The sequence below is a fragment of the Lolium rigidum genome, chromosome 3 (genome assembly GCF_022539505.1).
Source record: "Lolium rigidum isolate FL_2022 chromosome 3, APGP_CSIRO_Lrig_0.1, whole genome shotgun sequence".
In the NCBI taxonomy this organism is placed as follows: Eukaryota; Viridiplantae; Streptophyta; class Magnoliopsida; order Poales; family Poaceae; genus Lolium; species Lolium rigidum.
This window is the reverse complement of record NC_061510.1, coordinates 250,689,654-250,707,952: the sequence shown is the minus strand read 5'-3', so window position 1 is coordinate 250,707,952 and position 18,299 is coordinate 250,689,654. Positions and strand designations below refer to the sequence as shown.

At 48.9% G+C, this 18,299-nt stretch overlaps 1 protein-coding gene across 1 annotated transcript; it reads right to left on the bottom strand.

The window, feature by feature from the left end:
• Positions 1-429: 429 nt before the first annotated feature.
• On the bottom strand, positions 430-2,652 carry LOC124696353. Its single transcript, XM_047229090.1, has 4 exons — positions 2,524-2,652; positions 1,963-2,427; positions 1,734-1,819; positions 430-1,488 (listed from the first exon to the last, which is right to left on the bottom strand). Exons 1-4 carry the CDS (start codon positions 2,534-2,536, stop codon positions 430-432), a joined length of 1,623 nt encoding a protein of 540 aa, XP_047085046.1. The 5' UTR covers positions 2,537-2,652.
• Between the last annotated feature and the right edge of the window lie 15,647 nt (positions 2,653-18,299).

Below are 18,299 nucleotides of genomic sequence, written 5' to 3'. Positions count from 1 at the left end.
GCGGTGCTGCCTACCGTCGTCTTCAACGCCGTCTACTTCGACCCATCGTCCCTGTAGTCAACAACGTTGTCATCAACAACGTTACTGCTGCGGCATCATCTGGTACACCTCCAACGCCACCTCCACCAGATCGGTACGTGCGACATATCTCGATCTGTTTAGCGATGGATGCTTTACCGTTTGTGTTGTTGCTACTCATGTAGATTAATACATCTAGTATGTTCGAGTTTCACATGTTAGTAGTTGTTGTTATCATGTTTTATATTCTGGAATTAATCATGGAAATTGTGCCTAATTATCCAACAGAGAGGAGGCATAGAACATCAAGACCGCGTCACTACCAAGACCGGCAGCCTCAGTACCATGACTCTATACCAAGATGAGGCGGATCAACATACCGCCCACCCCTAACGACATGATGTTTGATTTCTAGTTCCGTCCATGTTTGTAACTCAAAACAGAGTAGAGTGATTGGACGAGTGCGCAGACTAGCCCAATGGCAGCCGCCAGGAGCCCAACGGCGAGCCAGGGGTTGGCGAAGTACCTCCGCCTTAGCCACGCCATCCACCTCCGAGGGTAGCTCCGGGACCGCCTGTCCATCTTCTGGCGTGTCTCCCACAGGTAGTCGATGGCCGAGTTGTTAGGATTGAACATGATCCCCTTGCAGAGGTCGGCGAAGTGCTGGGCGACCTCACCGTCGTTGCCGTGGGAGTGCACGATGACGCCTCTCTTCCGCAGTAGCTCCACGTCCTTACTGTCGCTCGCCAGCTGGGACATGAACACGCAGTACGCCGTCACGTTGCTCCCCACCGTCCCCCGGTTCCGCTGCTCCAGCTCCATCAGGTTGCGCAGCAGCGGCCACGTCTCGTTGTCGATGTCCAGGAAGGGCACCTCCAGCGTGCCGCCGCTGCTATCCAGCTTTACGTCCAGGATGCAACGCACGCTCCCAGCCTCGCTCATGTCACCAACCTTGAACTTCACCCCCGCGTAGTTATACTCCGTCGCCGTGCGCCACCTGCCCACTGACGCAGATTCATCGGCGGCGGTGATTCCTGTGGTGTCTGGAAAGAGGCCAGATTCAGGCTTCAGATGCATATGCAGAAGATGGAGAAGATTGCCTGGCACGGTCGGCGGCTCGGGAGGCACCATGGCCGGCGCTGCGCACTTGTGTTCCTTCATGAGAGTCAGAGCATGATCCGCAATGCTTCTACCCACACGAGCCCTACCGTCCGGCACTGCCAGCTCACCGATCTTCTCAAGGACAAAGAACGGTATCTGGTTCTCCGCGAGGAAGAACACGTCGCGCACCACATCCAAAGCTCGGAGCTCGGCGGCGGATGTCGACGGGATGCTACTAGCATTGGCAGAAGTCCCCTCATCGTTGGTGGTGGGTTGTGCTTGGATGTCAGGGGAGGCGGCTAACACCGACAAGACGCTACTACCATTGGCGGCAGTCGGCAGCCCCCGCAACGTTGGTGGTAGCTTGTGCTTGGAAGTCAGGGGAGGCGGCTAACACCGACGGGATTCTACTACCATTGGCGGCAGCCGAGTATAGTTTAAAATAGCCCGCTATAGCCTTGCGATAGCTTTGCTATAGCTGTTTGAGAATGTTGCCGCTAAATGAAATCATGTACAATTATCCGCTATAGCCTCATTTAGCTCCGCTATAGCCCCGCTATAGCTATTTTGGAGGGTTGCCGCTATTTTCCATAGCCCGCTATTTAAAACTATGCAGCCCCCACATCGTTCGTGGTAGGTTGTGCTTGGAAGTCAGGGGAGGCGGCTAACACCGACGGGACGCTACTACCATTGGCGGCAGTAAGGGTGTCAAGTGGGATCCCACTTTTATCCCACTTGTAGTATAATTTGACTTTTCTAGTACAAATTTTGACATCAAAATTTAAACTACATAGTACAAAATGACATCCCACCGGGATCCCACCTTGACACCCTAGGCGGCAGCCCCCGCATCGTTCGTGGTGTGTTGTGCTTGGAAGTTGACGAAGCGGTGGAGTATGTAGCAGCCATCAAGCAAGAGCATGCGCACGAATTGGTCTTTCGGAATGTCATCGAAGGTGTTGTTGTAGCAATTCCTCGCCTCTGGCTCGAGGCAGGCCAGCTCGTTGATGTAGGCCTCCACCGTCGTGCCGTGCCCGTGTTTCTTCGCCCACGAGAGTACGGCGTCGAGGCTTCTCAGCTTGTCATCCTGCGTCGGGAGTTGCCGATGGTAGTTGTACGGGCCGATGGAGACGTAATCGGGATCATAGTCGCTGTTGCAGACGTTGCGCATGAGGTGGCGGACCTTGGCGACGATGATGCCGTCCTCTGGTTGGGACTTCAACGACTTCAGGGTCTCTAGGTTGTGTCTGAGTTCCTTGACCAATGGAATCATCTCTACAACGACTGAACTCGAACCGCTAGATTGGCCTGAAGTCGACAAACAACAATAACAAAGTGTGATCCGTTAGTTATTCCTTACACATGACAGAATTGAACTGATACAAGGATAAATCCTTTTGGCACCTTGGTAATCCATTTTTATTGGCCTTGCTCTGCCGCCTAGCAGAATGTAGCAGTTGGACCCGTGGAGTTCAGTTACCCTCTCAAAGCTCACTTAACACTGGTTTTTCAGAGCTTGTAGCCTAACATATAGACATATGCAAATGATGCATCCAAGCCTGCAGCATCTGTGTATATATATACATCTTCCTCCTACTTATTTTCATTCCTTTAAGGATAAGAACAGAAGATTTCTGCGCAGTTTCATTGCAGAGAAAGCTTCTCAAAAGCGCTAATAATTGGTAAACTTTACAGAAAGAATCTACTATTAGATTGTAGTCAGTCAAGCACCGAGGTGAAGGTGTGTATTTTTAAGAAACTACAAAAAACGCCCCCGTGCTGCTCCTCTCGAGCAGCCCGGGCGGAACCCTAGGCGAACAACCACAGCCGCCACCAAACGCCCCTCCTCCCTCTGCCGCCGCCGGAGGGCGCCACCGGGCAAAAGCCTGCACGGCGTCGGCGGCGGCGGGGCGGCCTCTCCCCTGCAACCTCTCCGCCCGGGGCGTTTCTCGCGGGGCTCTCCTCCGGCTGGTGAGCTGCTGCTCCGGCGCGGCTCCGGCGCGGCTTTGGCGCGGCGTGCCGCTGCACCGGCGTGGTGCTCGTCCGCGTGCCGGCGTGGAGGTCGCCCCGTGCCGGCGTGGAGCTGCTCGGCCTCCCCCGTCTCGATCTCCTCCTTCCGCCTCCGTGCTGCGCCGGCCTCCTCCCGCGGTGGCTGCTCGCGGCGGCCTCCTTCCCGCGGCGGCTGCTCGCGCCGGCGCCGGCCTGTGCGACGCCCCGCGCCCCTGGCGGTGTGGCTGGTGGCTGCTCCCTTCCCTGCTGGTGTTGCTCCACGCGGGGCAGATCTCGCCCGGCAGATCTGGCCTTTGAGCATCCCGCGGGGCCTGGACCAGCCTGCTGCCCGTCCAGATTGGACCGCTCAGCTCTACGGCCGCTCCCTGCCCCGGTGGCCCGTGTCCATCCTTCGGCCGTGGTTTCCGCTGTTGTGGTGGAGGTCAGCCTGTCTCGACGCTTCGTGTCAAGCTTCGAGAGAAATCTCCGATCCTGGCCTCGCCGGATCTGGCGGTGGCGGCGCTCCCTGCGTCGTTTCCTCCTTGGAGGCACCGTCCTGAAGCCTTGCACGTGTCGGATGGCTATGCCTCTCGTCGTCTCGCCGACCCTTGGCTCGTATCCCTCTGGGGCTAGGTTGTTGTCATGGTGGCCCAGACTGTGCTGCCTGGACGTCCTGGGGTGGCCTCGGCTTGCGCTGCTCTTCGACCACGGGGGTGGCACACCGGTGACATCGCCCCAGACTCGGCTATCCGACGCCCTTCGTCTGTGCTTGATCTCAGCAGCACAATGCCCTTCGGCTTCGCCGACGGCACACCGGTGTCGTCGCACGGTCTCGGCTATCCGACGCCCTTCGACCGTGCCGGTGACGCTTCTTGATGTGCTCATGTCTGGTCTCCACGTAGTCAGCTACCTGTTCCGTTGGGCTGCTTACCTTTGGTGTTGGGGTTCTCACTGGAGATCCTCCTTTGGCGGCCGGCTTGAGGTCCTCGAGGTGGCTTGCTGGTTATGACTTTGCTCCGGTTCGTGCTTGTGGCGTGACTCGACTCTGCATCGCCTTTCGGCCACGGGGTCGGCACACCGGTGTCGTCGCCCCAGTCTCGGCTATCCGATGCCCTTCGACTGTTCTTGGTCTCGGTTCTGCAGGTCCTTCGTCGCCGCCCGTCGCTCACCCTGCTAGGTCGTGGTGCTTGTCTCTTGGGGAGCTAGCCTCCCGGGGGTTTCGGTTGGCTTGTGATGCTAACCTCCCTCTGCCTTTTTGTGTTCCCTTGCTTCTAGTTTGTTTTTGTTGTATTTTTTTGTCTTCTACTCCCTTGTAACCCCTTGTAATTTCTCTAATCTGGTTGTAAGAACTTGGGTCTGCCCGGCTACTTTCGTGGAATGCAACAAGCGGTGGGATCTTCCCCCCCCCCCCCGTCAACCTCGAAAAAAAAAAAGGTGTGTATTTTTCATCCCAACCTTTGTGGGACAGTAATGCAAAGAGAGTGCTAAGATTCTCCCTTGATAGTAGCCCGGTCGGTTGCGTGCCTTGGTCACCTACAGGAAAGAATCCTGACGGTCTGGCGTGATCTGCTTGTATTTGTTCGGTTCCCCTCCTGCATCACCACATCAGGCCTAGGCGGCACCATCACCATGCGGAGAAAGGAGTTGCTTCACTGCTTTGCAGGGAGGCTGGTCCATCCATGGCCCATCTTGCTGCCTTGCGTGAGTACCGTCCAACAGTTTGGAATACATGCTTTCAAGCTTCAAACTCCGATCAACCGGTCTACCTCCAGACTTGCATTCTTCACGAAGAAGTTTGCTGGATTCAAAGCTATTTTCTGTGGCTTATGTGCACATGACAGAATCAAGATCAGGAAGCTGAGGACGTGTTTGGTAGTATTTCCTGCACCTGCACCAATGGTGCAGTGGGAAGAAAAACCTCTGCGCGTCCAAGACGGATCATGAGCTATAAAAGTCATGTTGTTTGATAGCCTCCATAGAGTTTTTTCAGCCTCATGGAGATTTGGGCTCTGCCCGTTTGGTAGGGCGGTTTTCAGGCCTCATAGCAGCCCAGAACGGCGCCAATACTGTTTGGTTGCAACCCATAATTCGCTTATGCTTACATTTTTCTTTCGGTGGTGAGGTTACCAGCGATCAACAGCACAAGCAAGAACACAATCATAGACGATAGAGAATTTAGCGGTGATCATAGACGACACAAGTTCACGACATGCCATTTTGCAGACACGATCATAGTTCTGGACACGGCAGACATGATCATAGTTCAACACACTAGACAGGAACAACAACTAGACACGACATGGTACCAGGTTATCTTCAGACATGAAGCTCGGAGACGACACACCTAGTGTTATCGCCATGGTACGGGCACCTACTCATCACCTCAGTGCAGGTGTGGTTGAAGATGACAACACTGTACTCCAAGGAGAACACCTTCCTGAAGGTAAGGAACTGGCCTACCTTGAGCTGATGGGCGATGGCGAAGTTCATCCATCCCTGGTCGATGAATGCGGCATTGCCTTCTCTCCTCGTAGTCATCCTCCAGTTGCATCTAGTGTTGGTGGTGACGATGATGTTAGAAGGAATTTTTCCGAACCACTTGACGAAAGCTTTAGGGATCATGAGCCGGCCGAAGGTGGGCTTGAACATGATGCGGAGGAAGTGGTCCGGCCCTGCGTCCTCGTGGAAGTGGCCGACCTTAGCTGGCCTTCTACGACGCTTCTTCGTTGGTCCCTCGCCGGGAATCTCAGCAGGTGACCCAAACATGATCTTCTCAGTCTGCCACGAGAACACATGCCATTAGTGGTGTGCCTGCTCACAAGTAGGTTAGATGAAAACGGACATTGATAACATTAGTAAGGCCTCATACATTCGCTTACACGGCAGGCATAGAGAGTGTCCAAAAACTAAGTGCAGTATGCAACGACTGTGGCACACATGACTAAGTTTGAGGCCACCACCTAGCATTCCATTGTGCCTTTGTTGAATCATTGACCAATGCACTAGACAAACCAAAACGATGCCTCATATGTATGATCACACGGAAGGCAAAGGGACTTTCCGCAAACTAAGTCTAGTGTGCCAGTAATATGGCACACATGACTAAGTTTGAGGGAAGCACCCTACCTTCCGTTGTGTCATAGTTGAATCATTGGTCAATGCAGAGCTGGAGAAGCAGAAACATGCAAAGTAGGGTATCAGAGGCCTCATACAATTAGGACATATGGAGGGATGTTTAACCAGAACCAATGACATGGTCATGTTAAGTTATGCCATATGTTCTGATCAATCATTTCCTCATACTATGATCTAGGTTATAATCATTGGTCTAGTTCAATCGAGAAACAACACACATAGCAGTTCAAATTGAGTACATTAAGAGTGGTATTTAGGGTACATTACAAATTCTACTTAGGCCACATTACAAATTCTCCTACAGTACATCTAGAACACATTCATCACTCGTTACAAGTTGCCCTGATCCTCTTGAGCTTATCCTTAATTGCAAAGTTCACTTGAAGCAGATCGTATATGTCATACTCTAGCTTTTTCTTCTCAGCCTCCAAAGCCTTTTTTCTGCCTCCCATTCTTGTTTCTTAGCTCTCATCACTTGTGCTTGTGTTCTCTACAGATTCTTGAGCATAGCTACTTCATTCTTCAAGTCCTCCCACTCCTCTTGTGTCTGAACAAACTAGCGCGACTCAGCTTAATCTTTCGCACAGCAATCTGAACATGCTAAACCCGAACACACAAAAAACCTTCCCCTCTATGCATGCACAGTACAGTCTGGAAGTTTCACCAATCCAAAGCCCGGTCTATGAAGGATCTACCGTGATTGGAGATTAGAGTAACAGATCTAAGCAAATCGAGACTGTGAACATCAAGAACTGGACAAGAACATCAAGCAATGGCGAGGAACACGTTGCAAAAATCAATCCGAACCCTATCCTAATTGAAACCCTAGCAGATCTAATGTGCATGTCGTCGCAAATGCCCGAGAATGGCATGTTCTGGCAGAACGAGTACGAAGGTGAGAAGGAGAGGTTGTTACCGCCATTGTTCCGGCCGAGCACGAGCTCCAGGTCGCGGGCAAATTCGAGATGCCGATGAAGACCGCGGAGCAGGTTGCGGCCTTCTTCGCAGTGCTGCTCGACGACGTCTCCTCCTCCGGTACCGGTGCTCATCCGTGCGGCGGTGCAGCGGATTGGTCGGCGGGAGGGGAACCGTCGGGTGATGTGACAGTTTGGGGGAGGTGAGAGTGCGATCGCGAGTGAGAGGAAGGAGGGGGATCAGTGAGGCTAATTATGACGCCTGTTCCCGAAGGGACACGGCGTTTTCATCTCCCTTCCCCACACGTGCAGCCTTCTGGCCGCAACGGGCATGGCCCCGGAGAAACTGCAATTCCGGACGTTCCTCGAGGGCCTGTCCCAGGGGTTCTTTGAGATCCGGTTTATACAAGAACGCGGTGGCCTGCAGGCAACCAAATGGGCCGAAATTTGTTGGGCTGATGCGAGCCAAGGTCCATCTAGGCTACCAAACGAGCCCTAAGAGTATCTCCAGCCGCGTCCCACAAAGCGACCCCCAAACAGCGCTGGATTTATCATTTGGAGGACGTGTTTTCTTCGTGCCGCGTTTGGGGGACGTCGCTCTCCAGCCGCGTCCCCCAAACAGAATTTGAGATTTTTAAAATTTAATAAAAAAAACCCGTTGAATTCATTCAAACTTGCTATATATTACATAGGTTCGGACGAAATTCGATGAAATTTAACCGAAACCCTAATCTAGTAGTACTTGCGGTGGCTAGAGGGGTCCTAGTATTGGTGAAAGTTCTACATGTCATTGACAACGACATCCTGCTTGTCGCGCTCGTCAGGCTCGTCGACAGGCTCGTCCTTCACGGTGCCGCTTGGCCCAGCTTCATCGTCGTTGGTGAGGTCGACGAGCGGCACCCCAGCATCGCAGATGGACATGGCGATCATCGTGACGAGGTCACCCCTCCAAGCGTCATTGTCGTTCAACGACACCGTGCTCGTTGCGCGGAAGCCGGGGTAGTCCTCGGGGTCGTCGCTGCTGGCGATGAGGCGCTGCTGCTGCTGGCGATGAGGCGCTGCTGCCGCTCGTACTCCGCCAACTGCGCGGCCTTCGCGGCTTCCTCGTCGTCCTGCTCCTCCTTCATCTCTGGCTTCGGGACAAGGAAGGCGCCGCCGGCCCGCCTATGTTGATGTTGCGCTGGTTCGCGGATGGTGACGCTGCTGCTGACGCGCCTCCGACTCACCAGCGGCGTCGCGTACTCCGGCTCTTCCTTCACCTCGCGCTTCGGCACGCTGTACGGCGTGGTGCGGTGCGAGGAAGGCGTCGATCGCCCCGGCCCCGAGGAATAAGAGTTCGAGGAGGACGAGTACGTCCTCCTCGGCTGCCAGTGCGCTCCAGCCGAAGGAGATGGTGGCGGCAAAGGCGGCATCTCCAGCATTGAGGCAACATTGTGGATGCCGTCGACGACGTTCGGGAGGGTGCGCCCGGGAACGCCTCGGAAGCGGAGGCGCCCTCCCTGTTCCAGGTGTTCCTCCGGTCGACGAGGCCGTTGTTGCTGCTCATCTCGGTGTCGTGATGCGCCTGGAAGAAGTACGCCCACCAATCGTTGTGACCGGTGCGGGCCCAGGTGGGATCGGCCCGCTCCTCGGCGCTAAGGCGAGCACGCTGGGTCCGGATTGCGTCCCTCTAGCGTTCGGTTCCCGCCACTAGCGGTGGAGGGACGCCGACCCCGTTGACAGCCATCCTCCACCCGCCACTGCTTGGCAGGCGCATGTTCGGCGGGACAGGGTACCGCGCGCGGTACAGCGCCCACACCTCAGCCACTGTGAGGATGCCACGGCCGAAGCCGTTCGCCGCGAAGACGTTCTTGCGGGAGGACGACATTGTCGGCGAGGAAGGAGGTGCGGCGAGCGGCGAGATTGGAATTGGGAAGGAAGGAGGGGCGCTCGTTATTGTAAAGCGGCGGCAGCGGGGCATTGGCCGCAATAAACGCTGGCGTGCATGGCCACGCGGCCATGCAAGACGAGACGTGTGCGTCGCCTGGAAAAGCTGGGCACCATTAACGTCGTTTGACCAGAGGTAGGCGATGGAGTTTTAGACGTCCGTGTCGCTGACGCGTCGGGCCTGCCACTCCTCGCCTCGCTCGTTCTCTCCGGCGTGCACGGAGCGTCCCCTGTGGACCGGGAACGGACTCGGAGCGCCGGACACCATATTGGATCTCGCCGGATGGAAATGGTCTTCGAAGCACACGGCTGGAAACGGAAAAATATCCGGCGCACCTCAAATACTTTTAAGAATCGTTTTGGGAAACGTAGCTGAAGATGCTCCAATGTGACTGTCAAATCGGTAGCAGGGTAGCAGCAATGGTGAAAGAATTTTACTCAGGAAGCGATATCAGAAAATGGTCACTTCTTTGGAAGTTCTACAAACTAGTAGAACTAACTGTGTACTCCATATCTAGCTCACGCCTGTCCTCTCGCCACATCAAAAACAGAAACTACAAGTACAGCATAGACATGCTTTTTTTTTTCTCAATAAAGTGAGCTTTATTACTTCAAAAAATCGAAAGTACGTTAATGTACTATATTTTTATATATACAAGGTAGAGGTTTGAGTAAAAAAATAAAAAACTTAAACATTATACTCACTCTGCATAACTAAGATGCACACGAAAAAGGCTCATGTGTCACCTTCCTAGCTGCCCAGGGGCAACAAACCTTTGCCCGACGATGATCCTAGGGCATGTTGCCAAACGGCTAGCGGAGTCCTCGGCTGTGTTCGAAGCGGCGAAGACCGGATGTTGGGGTGGTGGCCCTGGGCAGGTGGCGGTGCGCTCTGCTGGTCGTAGCGGCGCGAGGTGAAGTGGCGAATGTGACGGCTTGTGGAGGAGAAAGAGAGGTTGGGCAGCGCTGGGGGTGAGCAGATCGGGCGAGACCAGTCCTGGATGATCCCATCTGAAGCGCTGCTGCCATGGCGTGTGGCGGTAATAGTGGCCCGTCCTAGACCCAATCTAGCCCAGTGGGTCACGACAGCCACTACTCGTATCAACCACACATATTATTATCCATGTGAGGTGGTGTAGCGGGCCCTTTTGGGTCCGATCTGCGCTGGATCTAGCGATGTCGTCGGCGGTCTAGTTCGTCTTCTCCTCTACAGCCCGCTGGTGGCGGTGGGGCTACTGGAGTGGCCTGAATAAAGGTGCTTGTCCCTTTCTCATCTTCGAGTTACAAATTGTGAATCTGCTTCACGTTGTTCTTCTCGATCTGGATGCCTACGAGTTCTAGTCTCCCTCTCGGAGATCTACGCAGATTGGCCCATATGTGGCTCAAACATTTTTTTTTCTTTTCGGTGACATGGGACATATGTAAATATAGATTTCCATGGTATGGACAGTGGTGAAGAAAATCATGGTGGTTGTAATCTGAGGCTTGCAATTGTGGAGCGAAGGTTTGGTGGCGATGAAGACTTGTGGCACAGGTTTCCTATGTGTCGGGTGTTGATGACTTGAAGCAGCAGCCTTAGCAGGAGGGGGCGGCAACACAAGTGGACAACACTTTTTGTGGTGCTTCTCGAGTATCGACCCATGATTTTCAGGGTGAAAGCATAAGGTATGGCCTTTACTGGTGAAAAGACACAGACGTCAACTAGAGGGGGTGAATAGGCGGTTTAATTTTTATGGTTATGGCTTGAACAAATATGGAATAAAACTAACGTTTAATTTTTCAAACACAAAACATATATAACTAGGATTCACCTATGTGCACCAATAACTTATGCTAAGCAAGAAAATCAAATACGTGATAATAAGATATATAATTTCAAGCACGAAGGCTATCAAAAAGTACAAAGTAAAGTGCACGCATAAGTAAAGAACTCGGGTACAGAAATAACCGAGGTGACACCGAGTCGACGATGAATCATGCAGTTCACACTCTTGTGCGTGCTACTTTCCATTGGAGCGGTGTGGAGGTATAAGGCTCCCCAAATGCCACGAATTCCTTACTGTATTCTCCTCGAGTCTTCTCACCAAAAGGGAAATCCTCGGTCCACTGTGGAACCTTGATGGTGGTCATCGAACACGAACAAAACTTGGGGGAAATCTCCACAACTTAATTGGAGGCTCTCAAGAAATCGCCAGAAAGGCTTCACGCTTGAGGAATCTTCACAACTTAATTAGAGGCCCCTAGAACACCACAAAGATCACTAAGTTGTCTAGGGTCCAAATACAAAAGAGGAATAAGCTCCTGAAGAGATATACTTACGAACTTACACCTCCACATATCACCGCAGAGAAGTCAAGTCGATGCACCAAATGCAATGGGAAGAACACCACTGAGATGCGCTCAATCCTTGACATTCAAATTCCAACAAAGCTACTTAAGTTATTGAGGAAATATGAGAGGAAGAACAAACGAGGACAACAACAAATTTCTCCAAGATCTGGATCTAGTGATTTCCCCTCACAAAGAGAGGGATTTGATTGGTCAAGGTATAGATCTAGATCTTCTCTCTCTTTTCACTCAAATGAGTGTAAGAATCATGCAGATATTAGGGAGAAAGGGGAAGCTTCAAAGTCAACAATGGAAGAAGCAACCAGCCCAAGGGGGGAAAGGGACCTTTATACCTCACCCCCACCCAACGGAATCTAACTGTTGGAATCAGAACGTAGAAAAACCCACAGGCCAGACCTTCCATCTTGGGTAGGACCACCCTGGCTAGACGGAGTGGTCCGGGCTTGGCTTGACCAATACCAGGCAGGTATACTGCGAGGAGTGCCACTCAGCTGGACTCGTCAGACCATGTCTGACAAAATAGAAAACACCATAACTTGAGCACACCGACTCTAATTTTGGTGATCTTGGGCTCGTTTTGAAGATAGAAATGAGCTCTACAAGATCATGTAGATAACCATCAAAGTCCAACAAGAGAGGGTAAAACTAAATAAAGAAAGGTCCAACCTATCCATAAGAGACAAATCAGTAAAACCTTCACCTTTGAAAATGCAACAATCTGAGTTAGGGAACTCCAATTTAGGTGAAATAAATTTTGTTGGAAAGATGATGGCAAGAGATACCACACAAAGAGTAAAAAACTTAAAAACAAGTGGGTTAGATTTTTCCACGAATTTATAGGTGAAACCTCTCAATACGAAGAACCAGGAAAAACTCGATTATTGAAAACGCAATAAGTAGTTCATGCGAAATCCATTTTCGATGAACTATAGCTTGTTATGGAAATAAATACAAGCTTTAAATCACCATATGGATAAGATCCAAATAACAACCAAGAAAGATGATGCAAGTATGCAAAGGTTTGAGCCCTCTCTAAACGATACGACCGAGTTACTCACTCGAGAGCTCTCTTGATAGTATAGTAACTAACCTATAAACCCGTCTCACAAATAAACCATGAGACGTGTAAGAAAGAAATCTTATTAATAAAAAATCTTAATCTTGCATATTCCACTTGATCTAGATGATGACGATCTTGACCACAACAAGATGGAATATATTTCTTGATTGTGCTTGCTTGATGAAGTTTTGTGGATTGCTTCCCTTACCCCCACTATGGGAGAGATTCTTATTCAAAGAATCTTCATATATCCATGATTATCATATGGATGACAAGCTCCATGCTCATGATCTCCTCGGGATGGCTTATCTTAAACTTGCACACAATTTCTTCTTTCTTTTATATGAAAATGTCTTGAAAATACACTTGATGGCTCACTGATCTTATTCGTTTGCTTTTTCTTGCAACTTTGAAGCCAACATATGGTTAAATATTGCCTATGGACAAATCCTATAATTGGAAATCAACGTAACCATTAGTCCATACCTCTGTTGGATAAGGTGACATTTAGGCACCGCTTAAGCACGCTTAGGAACTAGGCGATGGACAAACGCCTCGCCTAGGGCATAAGCGGAAGTCTAGGCAGTGTAACAAAGAAATTGTCTTCCACAATAAGAAATCATGCAATACTTCACGATCGAGTTAGATGGGCATTGTTTTCAAGGTATTTAATTGAAATTTACACATTTACATGTTCTAAATTAATGTTATAATAACCCATATACACACTTGTTGGTATAAACTATGCCCGCCTAGGCTGTGCCTAGGCCGCTTAAGCATCTCCTAGGCACTAGGCGAATGGGAATCGCCTCGCTTCCGCCTAGCGCTTTTTCCAACCTTGGTCCATACAAATTGTGTTTAATTACCAAAATCATCATCGGGGCACCATGCACTTTCAACAGATTATAGCTCACAATAGCCTTGTTGTCGGAACTATTTTGGGAAGTCGGACTTACTCCAGGGTAAAAACTCAAGATCCTTGATTGGGCGACGAGAACGTGTTTGCATGTTTTCCTTCTTGGAGGCAACTCTTTTGGAGAGCCTCTTTTGTGGTCCGAGTGTTGTCTTTGGTGGTGTTTAGAGGGTTGTTGTTTCGAGTGGTTCATCACTACGACATAGTCTTTGTTTATATTTGTTTTTTTTGTTGTTATTGGCTATGTGTAAACTTGATGTATTTCAATATCTTGTTGGTGCAAAGGCTGGGTGTAACTGGTATCTTTGCGATGTTAATATTCACCCTTTAACAAAAAAACTCAAAGATGCACAAAGCCGCTCCAAAACCATCGTATCAAAATTAAAAGAGAAAAAAGGCTCAATACAAGTAATCATCTGGGAAGTTGTATAGACACCTATGGTGATGGAGGTCCAATCCTAAGATTATTCTGCTGTCCATGTTGGGTGAAAAGATCCATCGTCGTGTTCTCCAACCATGTAGACACCTTCGTAAATAGTTCTTGGTCCTCCACATGCATGTTGTAGAGATGGTCGTAAATGGATATGGATATTGTTCCGGGGTGTAGTATTACCTAACCTTAGTTTTTAGTGGAATGTTCATTTTCCAAATCTTTTATTATTATCAACAGGCACCTCAAGCTGGATCAAAGCTTTATACATTTAATTCATTGAGAATTTGCCATTCTCATTTCTCATTTAGACTCCATCAAAACTTGTATGCCCCTTACGTGAGTTGGACCAAAGCTAGACATTGAAGAAAAATATTCCAAGATGCAAGCCTAGGACCAACAAAATCTCTTCGGATCATCACATTCGGTGGTGAAGATTCCAACACCTTAGCTAAAGTATAACTTTAATGACGCACAATATTGTCCATGGCTGGATATTGTTCCGGGATGTAGTATTACTAACCACTTATCCTCCTAGGACCATATCTCATAGCCATCCCTACTAGATAGAGAGCCATATGGGAAGAAATGTTTTTTGTTGCCATAAGGCTAGCTTAGAAGTGTGTGTCCTAGGGTTTTCAATATACCTGAGACAATGGACATGAGCCCATGTTCATTATTTTTAGAATGGTTTTCCATACGCCATACTTGGTAAGAAGGTTGAACAACCATTTACCCACTAGGGCTCTATTCTTGACCTCAAGTTTATGAATCCCAAGTCCTCCTTGATCTTGATTTTCATATGAATCAACTCGATACAAGAACTACAATGGCCTAAGAGAGTAGAACGGAATATGGTAACGATGCACATCTAGAACAAAAATAAAAGGTCATTATGTTCATTGTTGGCATCTTACCTAGCAATTGAGATTTATTGAAAATAACTTAGTAAATTGTTACATAGTTATGGCTTTATGAGAACAGTCATTGTTCAACTTAAAAATATGCTCCATAGTGTATGGATCGTATATTATAAATCTCCATACGATGAAACACACATCGATAACACTGATGCTAAACATCGTACGGCTAATGATTTGAAGTTCACTTATTTGTGACACCTTCGTTTAAGTTATACTGGAAAGATGTTCATGAAAAAACTCCATCTTGATAGAATTGCGAGTCTTTTTTGGATCATTTGACACCTGCAAATCTTATCTGAAATGAAGATGACTGAAATATCGTTCATAGGCCAAAACGAACGAGCGACTAACATTTTGGAGACAATAAATAATGATGTATGTACTCCAATATGTGTAGCCGCATGTGGTGGATTTTTCTACACCATAAACTTTCACTGATGATTTGAGTGGATATAGTATATTTCCTTCATGAGAAAGAAGTATGAAGTATTTGAAAAGGTTCATAGAATTTCAGCATAAAGTAGAAAAACATTTTAACAAGAAAATCAATTATCTATGTGGATCATAGAAGAGAATATTTGAGTTACAAGTTCAGCAAACATCTGAAGAGTTGTGAAATTATTCACAACTTGCGCATCCTGAAACACCATAGAATTGATGGAGTGTCTGAAATGTAATCCAAACCTTGTTGGATCGACAGTAAAATAGCCATTATATTTTTGTAGATAATGCTTTAATGACTATCGTTTTAATATAGGACAAAGCGTCATCATAATTCATTGAGATGACACCATATGAGTTATGCAATGGGTAGAAACCCAAACTGTCTTTTCTTAAATTTTGGCATGTGTAGCATATGTGAAGTGTTTACAACCAAAATAGGATTTATGCTTCTTCAAAGGTTATCCCAAATAAACTATTGAGTATTTTTCCTTTAATAGGACCGAAGACAAAAAAAATGTTTGTCGTAAAAGGTGTATTTCTCGAGAAATTGTTTCTTGCGAAAGAGGTGCGTGAGAGGACAATGCAGCTCGACAAGATTGGAGAATTGACACCATCATTACAATAGTACAACGCCAGAAGTTGGTTTGGAGTTCCCTATTTTTGACTGATATGGAAGCCACTTCATGTGATGTAGAGATTTCTATTGAGACTACAACTAAACAGTGTAGGTGATGCAGACTTTGCACTAAACCAACGTCTGGTTTGAGGATGGAGTACTGTTATTCTGACAAAAATAAATCTGTAACTTATAAGATAGCAAAAGATGGACCCTGAATCCGTCAAAATGGCCATATGTCATAAAATCCACGATAGTATCCATATACAAGAAATCAAATTTCAAACTTAGTAGACTCTCCGGAAGGCATGAAGCCATTCGAATATAAATGAATCTATTAAACGTGGATGTTCATATATCCATTAAAAGGTTCAAAAAGTTTTGTGCGATAATATTAAAACCTTCCGTAGCAATACTTGATATGTACGAATTATTCTAGCAGTTACTGCATATTTCAATAACGAGATATGTCAGTTGGATGTTAAAACCTAGTTCTTATAATGAGAAGCTAATCGAGGATGTATGTAAGATGCAACCAAGAATTTTATCGATCTAGAGAATGTTAGAAGGGTATGCAAACTTCAGCATCCCATTTAAAGACGCATGTGCCCTCTATGGGTGGGGACGACCCACGCTTGGAGGCGTACATGAATGAAAAATGAAAAATCGCTCATGTTTTTTGCCCATCAAGTGTTAGAAACACTGATTCTCCTGCTTCACAAAGTCCAAAGAAGGCCGTCTCGGGAGCCATCCAACAGTCCTTGATTTTCCACTCATCATAGTATGTCATCATTGCTAGGATCTAATCACGGGCAGGGTACAAAAAAAGGGGAGTTATCCACTGCAGAAGAGTCGGCTGGGCCTCCAAGCCAAAGAACTGCTTCATGAGCAGCACGTACATCGATGGTAGCAACTCATGCACCAACCCCTGCTGAAGATGGGTTGCATCCATGCACCCATAGTATTGCCATGTCTCAAGCCTGGAGAGGCGCCAAGTGCTTATAGAGGAAATCTTCCACGACATGGCGGCAAGCGATCAACCTACCCCTGCGATAACTCTGGCTCGACCGGGGGCGAGTAGAAATGGAACAAGAGCGCCACCCACGGCTTGATTCCGATGAAGCTCTCGCATATATGCTGGAAGGTTGCCATTACTAGCACGACATTGGGATGAAGTTGGTCCAAGCTAAGGGTGTACGCCTCCAGTACGACGTGATAGAATCGGGAGAGCGGAGGGCACATCGATATCGTCATGAAGAAGGAGAAGATGGGCATGTTCAGCTCGCCCAGGTTGGGCGAGGTGGTGTGCTTCACCTAAGTTGGGCGCCCTTCATGATCCTTAGAGGCTACAAGCCTCGACATGGACTCAATTGCTTTCAGATTATTGAGTTGGGCCCAAATTGCACCTGAGATAGCCACTATATGGTTTGATGAGCCATGTGCTCCTTCAGAGTGGGTGCTCTCTGAAGAGATGAGAGTTTGGTTTTGGGTGAGATGACTGGAAACTGTGAAGGGGAGCGCGCAGAGGAGAAGATACGAGCGCAAGAAGGGAGAAGATGAATGCGTGAACGCAGTCACGCCTATTTAAAGGCCAAATTCAGATGGGCCCCCACCATGCTCACCACAACGCCGGATTGTGGGAGGCGAGGTTATTATCTCGCACCAATCAAGGCGCAACGGACCCCACTCCTAAGGGTGCAACCCCGGCAAACATGCCATTGCCGGTCTCACTTCCGAGGGGCTTCCGTCAGATTCAGGAGAACCAGGTAGTGTGGGCCACTACGCCCTGTAACCCTCACGAACTAAAAGATCCAATGCGTGAAGATCGGTCATCGAACCCGAGAAGCTACCCCTCTTAACCCCAACTCCGGGAAGGAATCATCATATGTGACGCATCGCTTCGGCTACTGGAAAGGGTACATCAGCCATGACTCGGCCTCGACTCAGCCTTGACCGCTTTATACATGAATTGCCAGGGATTAGGAGGGGATAGTGCAGTGCAGTGTGGAGCCCGCGCCAGCAGGCGTGTTTATCACCACCACCGCCTCTGGCGTAAGCATATCCCGAACAATGTTTAAAGTGTGCCCCAGTCCAAGGGAGACATGATTGTAATCAAGCCTTTTCGGGAAGGCCTATACATAGGCTGATGTAGAGTAGCCCCAAAGTAAAGGAAGGACAGTTCCTCGGGAGAAAAAATCATGCCGGACCAAGGTCAAAAGATGGGACTGGATGAGGACAGGGCCTTGTCCGCTAGTGGTTGCTGCATGTTCATCGTCACCCGGATGCCACACTTCTTGTTGTGTATCATGTAGCTTTATCTCGTCACCACTTCCAGTGGTGAGCGAGAGTGCAGTATCCTCTCGGCCACTATGGTATCCCCTTCGTAGTATAAAAGGAGGACCATAGCCGAAAGAGATTCATTTTGAGCACCTTGACAAACAAATCCCGGCAAGGAGCTCACGATGTAATATCCTCCATTCC